The sequence below is a fragment of the Rhinatrema bivittatum genome, chromosome 7 (assembly GCF_901001135.1).
Source record: "Rhinatrema bivittatum chromosome 7, aRhiBiv1.1, whole genome shotgun sequence".
NCBI classification, from domain to species: Eukaryota; Metazoa; Chordata; class Amphibia; order Gymnophiona; family Rhinatrematidae; genus Rhinatrema; species Rhinatrema bivittatum.
The window spans coordinates 44384631-44398811 of NC_042621.1; the positions used below are offsets into that span (position 1 = coordinate 44384631).

General features: G+C 46.3%; 1 protein-coding gene across 3 annotated transcripts in view; it reads right to left on the reverse strand.

Moving 5' to 3' along the window:
* The window catches only part of NFAT5 (nuclear factor of activated T cells 5), an 852247-nt gene extending 839191 nt beyond the window's left edge, over positions 1–13056 (reverse strand). For 2 of the 3 annotated variants that reach the window (XM_029608298.1, XM_029608295.1), the window contains exon 1: positions 12759–13055. In XM_029608298.1, coding sequence (XP_029464158.1) covers positions 12759–12873 — 115 coding nt within the window. In that variant the 5' untranslated portion in view covers positions 12874–13055. Of the gene's footprint in view, positions 1–12758 lie in introns of all 3 variants that reach the window. The other variant, XM_029608296.1, reaches the window with a different exon arrangement.
* Positions 13057–14181: the final 1125 nt, after the last annotated feature.

The window sequence follows — 14181 nt, forward strand, 5'->3', positions numbered from 1 at the left end:
TTCTTCAGTCTGTGAGCAAATCGAAGGCATGCCAATCGGACTGCCCGGGCCTCTAGACGGTTGATGTTCCACCGCCCTTGTGCGGTGAGTTCTTTGCAGTGTGCTCCCCAGCCGCTCAGGCTGGCATCTGTGGTGAGCAAAGTCCACGTGGGTGATGACATCTTCGACCCCCTGCTCATGTGGTGGGACTGCAACCACCACCGCAACTGGGTCCGCACTCTGGCTGGCAGATGCGTGGAATAGTTCAGTAGACAGGGGCTCCAGCGAGAGAGCAGGGAGTATTGCAGAGGTCTCATATGGGCCCTTGCCCAAGGTACCACTTCCAGGGTGGATGCCATGAGACCAAGAACTTGCAAATAATCCCAGGCTATGGGCCAACTGGCTCCCATCAAATACTGGATACGCTGCTGCAGTTTCAATTTTCTCTTGGCAGTGAGACTGACTGTGTCTGCCCGGGTGTCGAACTGTACTCCCAGGTATTCCAGAGACTGGGAAGGCTGTAGGCAGCTCTTGCTGAGGTTGATTACCCAGCCCAAGCTTTCCAGAAGGGCGATTACCCTGTCGGTCGTCCGAAGGCTCTCCTCTCAAGATTTCGCCCTGATCAGCCAGTCGTCTAGGTAGGGATGGACCAGAATCCCTTCCCTCCTGAGTGCAGCTGCTACCACTACGACCACCTTGGTGAATGTCCGTGGTGACGTGGCCAACCCGAAGGGCAGAGCCCGAAACTGGAAGTGGCGGCCTAGAACCTTGAAGCGTAGGTAGCGCTGATGATCCGGATGGATCGGGATGTGCAAGTATGCCTCTGACAGGTCCAATGCCGTGAGGAATTCCCCTGGCTGTACTGCCGCCTTGATGGAGTCTCCATGCGAAACCTTGGTACCCGCAAGTATCGATTGACTGACTTGAGGTCCAGCACAGGCCGAAAGGTGCCCCCTTTCTTGGGTACCATGAAATAAATGGAATAGTGTCCAGAATTCACTTCCCAGGCAGGTACTGGGATGATGGCCTTCAAGGACAGGAGCCTCGCCAGGGTAGCTTCCAATGCTGCCGTCTTGTGTATGGGACAGGACGATTCCACAAACTTGTCCGGAGGGAGATGATGAAAGTCCAGATAATACCCCTCTCGGATGATGGCGAGGACCCACTGGTCCGACGTAATCTCGACCCAACTGGGGTAGAAGAGGGTTAACCTGCCCCCTATGGCTCCGTCCCCCAGATGAATCGGCGGAACTTCATTGGGAGGCATGGCCGGGACCTGAGCCCGGTCCTGCTCCCCTCTTGCGCTGCTTGGTCCGAAAGGACTGATTCCTGGCCTGAGTACGTGGTGCCTGGTAGCGACCCCTGTAAGGAACAAAGCGCTGTGAACTCCTACCCCTGGAGGGTCTTGGAAAGGCGCGCTGGCTCCTTCTGAACCGATCTTCTGGCAGTCTAGGCACTGGAGAGGCACCCCATGTACTGGCCAGTTTATCAAGGTCGCTGCCAAATAGGAAAGAGCCCTTAAAGGGCAATCTGGTGAGTCGCGTCTTGGAAGGCGCATCAGCTGACCATTTCCGGATCCAGAGCTGCCTCCTGGCAGCTACGGAGGAAGAAATCCCCTTGGCTGTTGTCCGGACCAGGTCAGATGCAGCGTCCGTGAGGAACGAAAGGGCGGACTCCATGTCTGCCGCTGGAGCGTTGTTCCTGACCTGTGACAAACAGGAACGTGTCACCACTGTGCAGCAAGTTGCGATCCGCAAAGATAGAGCTGCCACCTCAAAGGTCTGTTTCAGAATGGCGTCCAGTCGCCGGTCATGAAGCTCCCTGAGGGCCGTCCCCCCTTCAACTGGAATGGTAGTACGCTTGATCACGGCGCTAATCAAGGCGTCCACTTGAGGGCACGCCAGCAGGTCCTGGATAGCCAGTGCTAATGGGTACATGCTCGTCAGAGCCCGGCCCCCTTTGAAGGATAATAATATGCGGCAGCAATGAGCGCTTAATACAACAGGCACACAAAAAATAATAATACGCGGCAGCAATGGGCGCTTAATACAACAGGCGCACAATAATAATAATATGCGGCAGCAATGGGCGCTTAATACAACAGGCGCACAATACTAATAATGTTTTCAGCAATAGGCGGCCAAGAAAACCGCCCAAATGTATGCAAGATGCACTCAGCAGTATGCAGTGAGCAATATACGCTCAATGGCATTCAATAGGCTTTCAGCAATATGCAATTAGCAATATACGCTCAATAGCAGTCAATAGGCGGTCAGCAATATGCGGTTAGCAATATACGCTCAATAGTATTCAATAGGCATTCAGCAATATGCAGTTAGTAATACACGCTCAATAGCTTGCAATAGGCATTCAGCAATATGCGGTCAGCAATATACGCACAATAGCATTCAATAGGCGTTCAGCAATATGCAGGCAGCAATATACGCTCAATAGCGTTCAATAGGCATTCAGCAATATGCAGTCAGCAATATACGCACAATAGCATTCCATAGGCTTTCAGCAATATGCGGGAGCCATACACGCTCAATAGCATTCAATAGGCGTTCAGCAATATGCGGCCAGCAATATACGCACAATAGCATTCAATAGGCTTTCAGCAATATGCGGTAGCCATACACGCTCAATAGCTTTCAGTAGGCATTCAGCAATACCTTTCAGGAACCGGCGGTTAGCAATACACACTCAGTGGAAATGCTCAACAATAAGGCCATATACGCACAAGGAGGAATAAACCAGCGCCGATTACCGGCGCCCTACCTTAACGAGGCCCACAAAATGGCGCCCTCCTTGGCGTGCCACGCCGCCGATTCTCTGTTCCTTCGGAGACCCGAAACAAGAGATGTACGCCTCACCTGAATCTCGGCGCTTCTCGGCTGGAACCCAGGCGGTCTCCGGCCGCGGGGAGAGCGGGCAACTACCTTCACCACCGCGTTTGAGGATCTGCACCCGCTGCCTTGTCCACGCCGGGACCGAGGCGCCTCGGAGCCTCACCCGAACCTCGCCCGGGGGCTGTGTCCCTGCCGCGCTTCGGCCGGACCGAGGACTTCACCTCCGGGGTGATCACGGGAATCACCCCGGGCAGCTCAACTGGGGGAGTGACCTCCTGGTATCACCGCAGGAGCGCGGGGCTCGAGATTTTCCAGAAAGTAGAATCTAGAAGTATAAGAAAAGAGAAAAAGATTAAAGTAGTCTTGGAAAGCACGCCGACTAGCGTGCAGGCACTCCAAACTGCTTTGGAGACGGAAATTACTAAGTTGCTACGCTTCCTGTGGAGGTATATTTACACCCGTGCTGACGTCAGATCCGTCTCCAACTGCTAGCACGCGGATACTATACCCATTCGTTCTGAGTCCATCTGGCTACATGCCAGGAAATTTATGAGTATGAGAGAGGGAGAGTGTGTGTGAGACAGAGAGCATATATGTAATGGTTTGTGGGCATGTGGACCCTTGGTCCAAGGTGAGTGTTGTTACTACCTGTAGGGAGGGGCTCTCACAGGTCTACACCATTGGGAGGCGAGGTCTAGCTCAGCAGAGAATTCTTGGGAGAGACTGTGGCGTGGTCCCGAGGAGCAGGGCTGAGACACAGAAGGCAGGGGTTCCCACCGATCGTGGGACAGGCTGGAGGTCAGCACCTGGGCAGAGGCCTCCGGAGGAGATGGCACTAGGCAGGCCCGCAGAGCGGGGAGTGCGACACAGGATGTGCAAGAGGTATTCCGGAGAGGCAACCCCGAGGGGCAGAGCTACCCAATGAAGGAAGTACTTGGTGCGATGACGTAGGCCAACCCGCAGAGTGGGGAAGCCTGAGTCAGGTCTCCAGCGAATGACGTAGGGCAGCCCGAGGAGCAGGAGGCACTGGTGGTGCCCGGTAGCAGAGTCAAGGTGCAGCCCCGAGGAGCGGGCAAGCACTGATAGTCCTAAGGGTAAACGTAGGCACTAGCCCAAGGAGCGCGGAAGCACAGTCACAGGAAAGAGCGTAGACACTTCCCCGAGGAGCGGGGAAGCACGGAGGTAGAACTCCCAACTGGTAAAGGTGTTCCCAGAGGCGGCCCCAAGGGGCAGAGAGCCAGAAGGATAGGACTCACTGGATGGCACAGGGCTAGCCAGGAGACAAGGTCCCTGTAGGGTGCGCACACTGGCCCCCAAAGAGCGGGTACCAGAGTCCAAGACAGCGTCACACCAGGAACCGCAGAGACAGGAGCTCATAGAGAAGTAGTGGAACTCATTGCCAAGTCGGCTAGCTGAGGGAGAAGGTGGAGCTTAAGTATTCTGATGTAATGACATCATCAATCCGGGACACTCCCGAGGTTCCTGCCGAAGGGGCTTTAAAAGAGGATCTGGTGGCGTGCACGCGTGCCTATCAAGGCCCAGCGTCAGCATGGAGAATGGCGTCGACTTGACCGCCACGAGGAGGCACAGGGAACGCGGCGGCAGAGACTAGCCCAAACTGCGAGCAGGCCCAGAGCAGGAAGTAGGACGGTACAAGAAGTGAGTAGGCATGGTCGCAGCCATCTGCGACTGACGGTCATAACAGTATGAGAACATGTGTGAGTAGAGAGAGCATGAACATGTGTGTGTGTGAGACAGAGTGTGTGAGAACGTGTGATTAAAGAGAAAGCATAAATGTGTGTGTGACAGAGAGTGTATGAGAATGTGTATGAATGAGTAGGAGCGAGAGAGTGCATGAGTGTGTGCGCTAGGGTTGCCAACTTTTCCATGGAGCAGGACCGGACACTAGGGGGGGGGCAGGTCGGCCGCAGCCACTCTCCCTTTTTTCCCTTTCAAATCGAGCACGGAGTTTTTCCTAGACAGATTGTGCCTGCCTGGTTTTGGGGCTCGGTTTGTCTCTCCTCTTCTTCTGCGACTCTCAGGAGAACAGGGCGAAGCAGCAACAAGTGTGGCACAGCTGTGGGAGAGGCAGAAGAGGAGGAGAGTCAAACTGCGCCCTGAAAACAGGCAGGTGATTGGAGCGCTGCCAGGCTGCCACCACTGACTGGCCCCTGGTCTTGCCTGACCGGGTTCTATGGGGTCCGGTTACCCTTGAGAGAAAAAGAAAATGGACATGTGTGAGGACCAGAGCATGAATAGCAGGAACTGGAGGACCCTCAGTATGGTATGGGGTAGCAAGAGCATATTTTATGCAATGAGAGGAAGGAGCACTTTCTGATCCCCCTCACCCCAGTCATGTGACCAGCTCAGGTCTGTGGAAAGGTTGGCCACCCTAGGAGCAGTGCTTTCATTTTTTAACTCAGATTGAAAGGAGATCAGGAACAGACTGGCTCACCCCTTACATTCAAAGCCAGTCAAACAATTTGATCTGCTTTCACCTTATTTATTTTATAATGTGTTTTAAATGGTTTTAAGTTATATCAATATCTAACTGTAGTTATTACTTGATGTGAAGTGGTTATAGTGAGCAATTTATGGCTACTCAAGTTAGAAGTTGTGTCACAGGGACTTAAGGTTTTTCTTCTGTTGGAAACGGCTGCTGTAAGTTGTTCCCTGGCCTCAGATGTGCCCTCTGCACAGGAGTTCGCTGCCAAAGGAGGCAGGAGGAGAGCAGGTTGGGCCAGAGCCACTACAACTAAAGTGGAGGAAGGGGGGAGGGAAGAGAGAGAGGGATCTGCTAGGCAAAAGGAAGATTGGGATAAAAAGAAAGAGGGAGGCTGTGTTCAGGCTGCCACCACAGGTAATTATATTGCATGTTATTTTGTAATTTTTATTTACGTGCAGGACTTAAATGTGTAGACGAAAATGAAGTGGAACTGTGGAGCAGGGGCTGGGTGTCAAGGCTGGGCCAAGCCGAGTGGGAACTCTCGTCTCTCCCCCCACCCATAAAAAATAACATCCACTCTTTCTTTCACACACACATTGCTACGGGGGAGACACAGGATTTACAGCACCAGCTCTATTCTACTTCATCAGGTCCAAGTTTGCAGGATTCTCCAGAAATTAATCTCTGGGTACCAGCACAAGATCGAAACTTGTATGCCGTAGTGTGAATCATGAAGGCCAGGGTTAGCACTGCTGCTCACAAGCTTCAGAGTCTTGTACGCTGCAGTGTCAGATTCAGGCTCACATTCTTCCACCCCCTGCTTGCCTGCAGAATAGGAGGGTAGGGCTGGATTAGGGCACAGAGGCACTGTTTTGGAGGGACTGGAGCAGCACACCCCTGCTGCTCTGACTCAAGTCTGAAAAGAGTCACAAATTAAGCCCTGTTTGCATGCTTACACTATTTCAACCCAAACCTATTTCTTGCATACTAGATCGTACTAGGATAAGGCACTTCTTTTGCAAAAAGGAAAATCCTAAAAATTCACTTAGAAACGGGCCGATTCAGTAAAGTCCGCGGGAGAACGGGCGAATGCCCACTCTCCTGTGCGCACAATTCTGTATTTAAATGAGGCCCGGCAGTAAAAACGGGCAAAAGGAGGCGCTAGGGACACTAGAGTGTCCCTAGCGCCTCCTTTTGGACCAGAGCGGCGGCTGTCAGCGGGTTTGACAGCCGACACTCAATTTTGCTGGCGTCTGTTCTCGAGCCCGCTGACAGCCACGGGCTCGGAAACTGGACGCTGGCAAAATTGAGCGTCTGGTTTTCGATCCGACAGCCGCCAGCCGACTTCAAATTTTTTTTTTTTTTTTTGGAAAGTTTCGGGGCCTCCGACTTAATATCGCCATGATATTAAGTCGGAGGGTGCACAGAAAAGCAGTTTTTACTGCTTTTCTGTGCACTTTCCCAGTGCCCGAAGAAATTAGCGCCTACCTTTGGGTAGGCGCTAATTTCTGAAAGTAAAATGTGCGGCTTGGCTGCACATTTTACTTTCTGTATCGCGCGGGAATACCTAACAGGGCCATCAACATGCATTTGCATGTTGCGGGCGCTATTAGGTTCGGCGGATTGGACGCGCGTTTTCGGCCCCTTACTGAATAAGGGGTAAGGGAAAACGCACGTCCAGTGGCGGGTTAACAGTGCGCTCCGTCGGAGCACACTGTACTGTATCGGCCTGTATGTGAGGGGAGGGCAGGGGTGCAATTCTGAATATCTACTCTAGGTGTAGACATAGCTGGCCCCAGCATTGAGCGCTCCCTGACCCTTGTACGGAAGAGCAGAACACATAGAATCCTAAAGCCCTTTCCAGGGGCTGGGCCATGGAACAGTCCTCATGCCATGGTTCTAGCCCTGATCCTAGGGATCGATCAGCAGTTTTCTTAGGATGCAGATGGAGGTTGGGATGGTAAAATGTTTCAAAGACAGGAGCTTATTCATTTATTTTCTTCCATCTCCTATGCAAAGCCAAAAAATCCTGGAAAGAGCAGAGGGAAGCAACAGGAGAAAAAGAAAAAAGATAACAACGTGATAGAGAGGCACAAAACAGAAGACTTCAGTAGAGAGAAAAGATCAGAGGGCAAAACAGCAAAAGGGAAGGAAAAATTTTATTTGTTCAGCACCAACAAGATGCCAATACCTTGCCTGTGCTTGGCTTACGGATCAGGCTCATGAGTGGCCAGCATTCAGGCAAAGTCTGAAGCGGATTGGTCTACTTTAATGAAAGTTATCAAGCATCTGGCCAATCACCACTTTGGTCCTTTGCAGATGAGCTGAAGAGAGCGTTAACAGGGACATAAGAAAGAAATGTGCCACTTGACAATTTTATTACTGAAAACATAACAACTGGCCTAAATTAGATATATAGGGGAGGGGGTAGGGTTTAAAATGAAAAGCGGAAAACAACATGAAGAGAGAAAATGTTGTAGTTTCTTCTTACGGATTGTATTGCTTGAATTGATCTATAGTAGCTGGCACTTTTGTACATTTCATTATTGTTTAGCAAAAACGTTTACACACAAAAAAAAACTGAAAAACATTTAGTAAATGCTCTTACTTAATATTTCATTTGATATTACTGGCAAAATTATTTCTAATTACTGCAAATATATGTTCTCTCACTTCATGGCATGCTTTGATTATGTGGCTACAACTCCTCTGTTATCAATCTTTGCAGCATTTGATGTCAGCAATCGTACCTTGCTGTTACCATGTTTCAATTTATCTACTGACGTGGGGGTAAACCAAATGTCACATTACCAAAAAACCCGCACCAAAAATGCAAACTTTTCCTTATTTCTTTTTTTGTATTTTTTGTTATAGTGATCCTTGCGTTTTATGAAACATCACCATACACCTATTAAATATTTTTTTAAATATCAATGAAGGGAATTATATTAAATTATTACACTATAACGTGGGAAACACACAGAAAAAAGTGACAATAAAGAATCATTTACAAATTAATTTAAAAAATATAAAATATAATAATAACAAAAAATACAAAAAAAGAAATAAGGAAACGTTTGCATTTTTGGTGCGGGTTTTTTGGTAATGTTACCATGTTTCAGGCATGGGTACACATCTGGCTTCAGTCTTTCCTAATGGACAGGTGACAAGCAGTTCTAGGGGGAGGCACTCAGTCATATCCCACAGTGCTGTCTCCATTTTTATTCAATGTCTACTTCAGCCTGATTGTTGCTATGATCAAGGAATTTAAAGTTGGTCATCATCTATGTGTTGACAACATACAGCTAAATGCAACCATTGAGAATGATCAAGCAGCTACAATGCCAGATGCAGACTGGCTGGCTGGAAATAAATCAACTATTGGGGATCTGATGGGTGTTCCTATGGCTGAGCATAAAGAACGCAGTTGAGCCCCCCTCGATTCAGGGTATCAAACTGAGGCTAAAAGAGTTTGGGAAAACCTTGGGAGTTTGGTTGGACCCTGTTTTTCCAGATGGAAAAGCAAATTGTAACCACAATACATGTCATTTTCCAACTTACATGCTATTGCTTTATTTATTTTATATTTATATTTTGATATTCCACTTTTTGGCACTTCAAAGCAGAGGGCTTAACCTCTAATTTTGTACGCGAGGCAATGGAGGGTAAAGTGACTTGCCCAAGGTCACCAGGATTGACAGTGGGATTTGAACGCTGGTTTCCCTGGTTCTTAGCCCGCTGCTCCAAGCACTAGCCTAATCCTCCACTATAAGACAGAGTCATTCATTCTTGAAGAAAAAAGATCTGGCGATGATTGTACAAGCTTTTATAACAAATAGAATTGATTATTCCAATGGGCTGTATTAGGGTCTACCAAAGATGACCATTAGATAATTACAATCATTGCTAAATACTATGCTAGGTTCAGACCACGTGGCCCCATTACTCAAGAAGCTCCACTGTTGAAAGCATATTTATATTCAAAATCTTTTGCCTTCTGTTCAAAATATTACATCGCAGATTATCTAAAGATTTAGCAGAACATCCTTCAAAAATGTTATGTTCCTCTCTGCAAGCAGTGCTCTACCTATCTCAGCTAGTACAGGTGAAACTAGTGTCCATGAGACAAAACACATTTAGTTACTATGTTCCAAAGCTCTGCCATTCAATGCCTATTGCTCTTCATCTTGAGCTACACTAGCCAGCTTTTCTACCACAATCGCAAAGCCTTACTCTCCAAGGTATTTATGCAAATTGGGCTTTCTGGTCTGTTCCATGTTTTTTCATTAATTGATATTTGTGTTTATTGATTAAGGGGAAGATGATTATAAGAATTTGTAGGACAGATATGGAAAGGATTGATTTTTTTTTCTTTTATGTTTTCTAATGATTGATGTGGTTTCATATAACTTCTGTATATGTTTTTATAAATTGTAACTCACCCTGAAAGTTAATGATACAGCATGTAGTTAAATTGAATAGAATTAAAATATTTATGTAAGGAAAAAAAATGAATATGTTGCCACTATTGTACTACAAGAGATCTAGTGCTTCTTGCACAGCCATTAACAGAAGTTTCAGCATTGTTCGCATGGTGAACCTAGCCAAAATTTCAAACCTAATGAAACATGACCACGTCTGTTTTACATAAACAGTAGCCCAGGGAGAAGTGAGTATTGCTAATAGTGGCACTGATCTACTCAGACCTATAGAATATGTGGAATGCCATGCTAAATACCAGCAATATACAGTAAGAGAATTATTACCTTTGTGTCATGTTTGGAAAATTACACAAGATTACAGGACCTGTTAACACATATTAGCAAATAACAGGGCTTAATTTGTGGGGGAAAGGACTGGAACGCAGTTCTGTCACTTCTTTTCAGGTTTAGGAGGCAGAGCAGCGGGGGTATTCTGCTTCAGCCTCTCTCTTCCAGGCAGTCTGCAGGGAAGAGAAGGGGAAGGGGGTGAGCCTATGCACACAAAGAACCACTGTGCTCCCTAATCCAGCCCCTCGCCCCCATCTCTAACATAAGAAGTTGCCATACTGGGTCAGAGCAAGGGTCCATCAAGCTCAGCATCCTGTTTCCAACAGTGGCCAATCCAGGCTACAAACATTAAATAGATCCCATACTACTATTGCCAGTAATAGTAGTGGCTATTCCCTAAATCAACTAGATTAATAGCAATTTATGAACCTCTCCTCTAGGAATGTATCCAACCCTTTTTTAAACCCAGTTACACTAACTACCCTAACCACAACCTCTGGGAATGAATTCCAGAGCTTAATTGTGTATTGGCAGAAAAATAATTTTCTCCAATTTGCTTTAAATGTGCTACATGCTAACTTCATGGAATGCTCCCTAGTCCTTCTATTATATGAAACAGTAAATAACCAGTTCACATTTACTCGTTCTAGTCCTCTCATGATTTATAGACCTCTTCACATATCCCCCCTCAGCTGTCTCTTCTCCAGGCTGAACAGCCCTAAACTCTTTAGCCTTTCTGCATAGAGGAATTGTTCTATCCCCTTTATTATTTTGGTCGCCCTTCTCTGTACCTTCTCCAGTGCAACTATATCTTTTTTGAGATGCAGCGACCAGAATTGCACACAGTATTCACCAAGCAGCGATACAGAGGTATTATAACATCCACCATTTTATTCACCATTCCCTTCCTAATAATTCCTAACATTTATTTGCTTTTTTGACTGCTGCAGCACACTAAGCCAATGATTTCAATGTATTATCCACTATGACACCTAGATCTCTTTCCTGGGTAGTAACTCCTAAGATGGAGTCTAACTGTGTAACTACAGTGTGGGTTATTTTTCCCCTATATACATCACCTTGCGCTTGTCCACATTAAATTTCATCTCCCATTTAGACACCCACACTTCCAGTCTCGCAAAGTCCTCCTGCAATTTATATTAATCCACTTGTGGTTTAACTACTCTGAATAATTTTGTGGCATCTGTACCTTTGACAACCTCACTCGTCCAGATCATTTATAATATATTGAAAAGCACCGGTCCAAGTACAGATTCCTAAGGCACTCCATTTACCTTTTTCCACTGTGAAAATTGACCATTTAATCCTACTCTCTGTTTCCTGTCTTTTAACCAGTTTGCAATCCACAAAGGACATCACCTCCTATGCTGATACTTTAGGTTTTTTTTAGAAGCCTGTCAGGAGGGACTGGTTCCCCCTTATTCACATGTTTATTAACCTTTCAAAAAATGTAGATTTGTGAGGCAAGACTTCCCGTGGGTAAATCCATGTTGATTATGTCCTATTAAACCATGTCGTTCTATATGCTCTGTAATCTTGTTCTTTACAACAGTTTCCACTATTTTTCCTGGCACTGAAGTCAGGCTCACCGGTCTGTAGGTTCTCGGATCACCCTGCAGGGAACTGAAGGGGAAGGGTGATACTGAAGCAGACACTGCAGAGCATACCACAGGCACAAAAAAAAAAGAGTTTGAATTAGCACAAGTTTGAAACTTGTGAGCAGTATTGCCAATTGTCAAGGCTTCCACCCTGGCCTTCATGCACAGCTCACAACTTTTAAACTTGTGCTAATTCAACCTCTTTTTGGGTCCATTACCAAGGGTTTAATTTCTGGCAGATCCTCCCCGAAGGGCGTTCTGCCACCTTTTTTCTGGGATCCAAGGAAGTGGAGCAGTGGCAGTAGTGTATATCAATGCTGGTTCCTCTGAGGAAACAGAACAGAACCAGTATATAGATTGAGGCACGCCTCGCCAGCCCTTGGAGGAAGCAGAGAGTTGTTGGAATGACAAGGGCAGCCATATGGCTTTGATTTGGGGGCAGGGGGTAAGAGAGCGAGTTCATGCCCACACAGACCCCAGCCCCTCCCATTTCATCCTCTTCCACAGTTCCACTTCCTTTTTGTCTACAAATTAAGCCCTGGCAAATATTAGTTTGGTTACATCTGATTCAGCATTTTGAGTCAGTTTGATGGTTCCGTTTTAGGAAGTTTAATTTTTAGGGGGTCCCCCTGAGTGGATTGTCTCTGGGTAGTTATGATTTTAATTGATTGCTGGTGGGTTCCTGTCAACTTTGTGTTTTGGTGTGCATGGCTTTAGGTGATTTGTTTTGTATGATAATTTTTTATTTTACAAGTATTGTATTTTTTAAACTTGTCTACACTGCTTTGAGCAGTCTTTTTTAATGATACAAAAGGCAGTTTAAAAGAACCTTAAATAAATATATTTTTCATGGAATAAACATAAAAGAGAGTTAAGCCTTTATGAGAACTCCATATCCTGAATTTTAGAGAGGTATAAAGATAAACATATAAAGAAAACAATAGATACAATTTCTTTAAAGTGGATACTTGTGCTCCTGGAAGCAGAGAGGACAATGGCTGGCAATGGGTAGATGAAGCGTAAGTTACCCAGATATGATTAATTCTCTAACAGTTTTTACAGATACATTCTGAGCATTCCTATCAAATTGCCTTACCTCCAACAGTAGTGTCGTGGTTTGTTGACTGGTTTCTTGCCGACAGAAAGCTGATGAGCCTCCATGGACAGCCAAACTGTGGAGCACCAAAGATATCTTCTGAAATGGACCGCATTACAACCCCAGGAAGTTGGGAGTCTGGCTTCCCTACCCTAAAACACTTCAGTCTTGCACAGTAAAAATTTTGCTTGAAAATTCTCAAGCTCAGACAATACTATGAGTGAAACTTCCTCTCCAGCCAGCAGAGTCCTTTTGAGTAATTTCTTTAGATATGGGGGCAAGTCTAACTGGGCATCCTGCTCCTGGCACCCAGCTAGTCTGAGCCAGTAGTATTTATTAAAAAGAATTCCTCTGCACTATGTGCCTGGCAGCCTTCAGATTCAGATATTCCAAGTTAAACACTTCTGCCTTTTAGCCTTGCTAAAAATTAACTCTATGCAAAACAGTATTTGTGCCAAAAAGCTTTCAGAACTGCTGAGCCTGTGCTAGGGAGTCTGCTAACCTCCAATCACCAACATGGTACAGAATGAACTAGAAAAGCAATAATAAGAAATATTGACCAGGCTAATTGACAGAATAGTTGTCTCTTATTTCTACATGGAAAAACCTGACTTACAAAGCATTGCTAATTCTGACAACCAGTGTGCTTACCACATTAACTACAACTCCTGCTGGCAAAGGCTGGAACTGCAGTTGTCAACTCCCCCATTACACCACTACCTACAGTGCCTCCTGCTGTTAGAGACTGGAGCTAAAGTAAACCCCCAGCTTTTTTAATATAATGATTCTAGATGGGTGATGCTGGAACCAGCTGTCTAACACAAGTTAATAATTATGATTACTGACAGGTTAGGTCTTCCTTTTATTTTGCCATTTATATAGTTTACCTCAGGTCACCTTTAAGAACTTGTATACAGTTACAAGGTCCTTACCCCAAAGAGTGCGTACCTGAGGTACCAGGTAATAAAAGGTGTCTTGCCCAAGGTCACAAGGGGCATTAGTGGGAGAGTTTTGTAGCCCTTTACTCTAGCCACCCATGGCATCCCCTCTTTGGTCTTCCCTGTGCTACTCGCAAACTGGCTTGAGAAGTGAGCTATATTATGTAAGATGTTGGAATAATCTCATCTTCTGTACAATGCACATTCATTCCCTGAGTGACCATATCTACCTACCAAAATCCCTGCAATGGACTTCTAAGCTTCCCAAACAAGTTAGCCAGCACTGCATACAAAGTCGCTGTTCTGGGCCATCCCAACAGTTCAGCGGCAATGTTGTGCATTGCCATGAAAAGGACCCAGGTTTACATTGAAGCATGCAGTCTTCCCATCCATCCATCCAATTAATTTAGCATTATAATTCTTGTCTCTTCCTTAGAGCTCCCTTATATTTATCCCATGCTTTCTTGAATTTGGATACTGTTTTT